The 2,452-nt window shown below is 63.0% G+C and overlaps 1 protein-coding gene across 1 annotated transcript in view; it reads left to right on the top strand.

Moving 5' to 3' along the window:
* Positions 1–2,452, top strand: part of COL20A1 (collagen, type XX, alpha 1) — a 22,276-nt gene that overhangs the window by 6,725 nt on the left and 13,099 nt on the right. The window contains exons 8-11 of the mRNA XM_010836650.1: positions 679–874; positions 1,070–1,224; positions 1,500–1,629; positions 2,424–2,451. Of these exons, the coding sequence (XP_010834952.1) occupies positions 679–874; positions 1,070–1,224; positions 1,500–1,629; positions 2,424–2,451 (509 nt within the window). The remainder of the gene's footprint in view (positions 1–678; positions 875–1,069; positions 1,225–1,499; positions 1,630–2,423; position 2,452) is intronic.

Raw genomic sequence — 2,452 nt, 5'->3', positions numbered from 1 at the left:
TCTTTGCTGTGGGTGAGCAGCCCCCCACCCCGGGCTCTCAGTGGGCATTCTCACAGAACACAGCAGGGTGGCTCCCGGCTCCCCAAGCTGCAGGTCTTGTGGCCTCTGAGCCTCAGCACCTGCTCCCGCCCCCCAACCCCATCTATGAATGGGAGGAAGAGTCCCTGCTCTGAAGACCTGAGTTCCCACCTGGACAATTGGAGGTGGCCACACAAGTTGGCGTGAGCAGCCTGGCCACTCCCTGGTGAAGTGGCCAGTTGGCAGAGTCATCTGTGGACATGTTTGTGGCCCCTCCCTGTTCCCCACACCATATGCCCTGGGGACCTCTCTCTGCTACCATAGCCAGCCAGTCACTAACTCCATCCCTTGGGAGGGAACTCCAGACCTGGGGGCAGGGTTTCTGGAAGCAGAGACCCTGCTCTGTGCCTGACCCCAGCCCCTGGGTGAACAGGACCCCAAGGAAAGCACACTGACCTCTCTCCTGGCTGCAAGCTCCACAGAGACCTGGGCAGGCATGCCACAGGCACCTTCACACCAACCTGTCTCTCATGGGCACCTGGCCAGGTGACCCCATTCCGGGGCCTGTGGGGTCTGGGGTCCTTGGGAAGGGCTCTCTGCCGACTGGGTGACCAGCAGGGGCCCAGTGGTCCTGACTGCACAACAAACATGGGTGCTGAGTGGGCTAACCCTTCTCTCAACACTGCGGCAGGCGTGAAGAATGCCGACGAAACCGAGTTGAGGCTCCTGGCATCCCAGCCGCTGGACATCACCGTCCACAATGTGCAGGACTTCCCCCAGCTCGGCACACTCTCCGGCCTACTCAGCCGGCTCATCTGCCAGAAGGTCCAGGGCAGGAGCCCGCGTGGGAGCCCAGGTGAGCAACGCGGCTGGGGCAGGGGCAGGGTTGCCACACCAGGTGCAGCCCCACCAGGTCCCCTCCCACTGGGCTCTCAGGGCTCCCAGGACAACTGGGGAGCCCCTGTCCTTCCTGGAAGTGGCCGCCAGGGGGCGCAGGCAGAGCCACTGACACCAGCCTCCCCCTGGGCCTGGGCTCCTCTCCCTCCCACAGCTACACCGGCCCTGGATCCCCCTCCAGCTCCTACAAGGCTGGTCCTGACCCAAGTGACCTCCTCCAGCGTCCTCTTGTCCTGGAGCCCGGCCCCACAACCGCCTCTCAAGTACCTGATTGTGTGGAGGCCTTCCAAGGGCGGCACCCCCAGGGAGGTGAGCACCGGCCCCCCAGCCCCGCCACCGCAGGCAGGGCTGGAGTAACGCCCACAGGTGATAAAATCAAGGTGAATGAGGAGCAGGTGCGGGAGGTTTATGCAACCACGGCCCCACGCACCCGTGGATGGCAGGGTTGTGCTCACGCCTGTGTGACAGGCTGATGGCCCAGACCTGCTCTGGGGACACAGCTGTGCAGGGAGTGAAGGCTGACCCAGCACCCCTTCCTGCTCCACTGCACCCCACCGACCTGCTCCTCGCGGCTCCTATTCCAGGTGGTGGTGGAAGGGCCCACCTCGTCAGCACAGCTGCACAACCTGACCTCCAGCACCGAGTACCTGGTCTCTGTGTTCCCCCTCTACAAGGCTGGCGTCGGCGAGGGCCTGCAGGGCCTGGCGACCACAGGTGTGTGCGTGAGCTGAGGGTTGTAGGGGCTCCCCCCACCTGCAGCCTCCCCTTGGAGCCCGGCACCCTCAAGGCGGTCTGAACCCAGGCAGGGTACCACACCCAACAAAGGCCGAGTCACTGGGCCACTCTGACCCTCAGTGTCCTCTTCTGAGCACAAGTGACATCCTTTGTATCACAACCCTAACACACAGGGACCCATCACTGTTGCTGCCACACTGTGGAGCTCCCACCCTGCCTGGCCTGCAGTTCCCCCAGGACTGCATGAGACCCGCCACCTGGCGGCTTTATTGAGATACACCCCACAGTCACCTGTTCACAGCGGGTGATACTGTTGTTTTCCATATAGTCCCAGCATTGTGCACCCGTCACCCTGAAGGGGGCCCCACACCTTAGTGGTCACCCCAATCCTCCCCTCCCCCACAGTCCCTGCCGACCCCTGATCTGCTCTCTGTCTCTGGGGTTTGCGGATCCTGGACCCTCCATCTAAATGGGACCACACAGGCTGTGGCCTCTTAACCCCAGGCCACGGCCCTCTCACCCTCAGGGCAGGTGGCCTTAACAGAAACCTGCGGGGCGGTCCAGAGTGAAATAAGTTCCAGGACTTACAGTCAGTTGTCTGTCCTCCCCTACCCCTGCTGGTCTTCCCCTCTCTGTGTCTCCATCTGGACACACCTAGCCCGCGCCTACCAAGGGACTGACAGGTGTCTGTCCTCCCCCGACTCCCGCTGGTTGATAGGTCTGATTTCTGCCTGCTGCTGCATTTTTAAACTTTCTGCTCCCGTCTCCCCCAGCACCCCTGCCCCCACCCCAGGCGCTGACC

The sequence above is a fragment of the Bison bison genome, unplaced genomic scaffold, assembly GCF_000754665.1.
Source record: "Bison bison bison isolate TAMUID 2011002044 unplaced genomic scaffold, Bison_UMD1.0 scf7180017864063, whole genome shotgun sequence".
NCBI lineage: Eukaryota > Metazoa > Chordata > Mammalia > Artiodactyla > Bovidae > Bison > Bison bison.
This window is presented reverse-complemented; position numbering and strand designations above follow the sequence as displayed.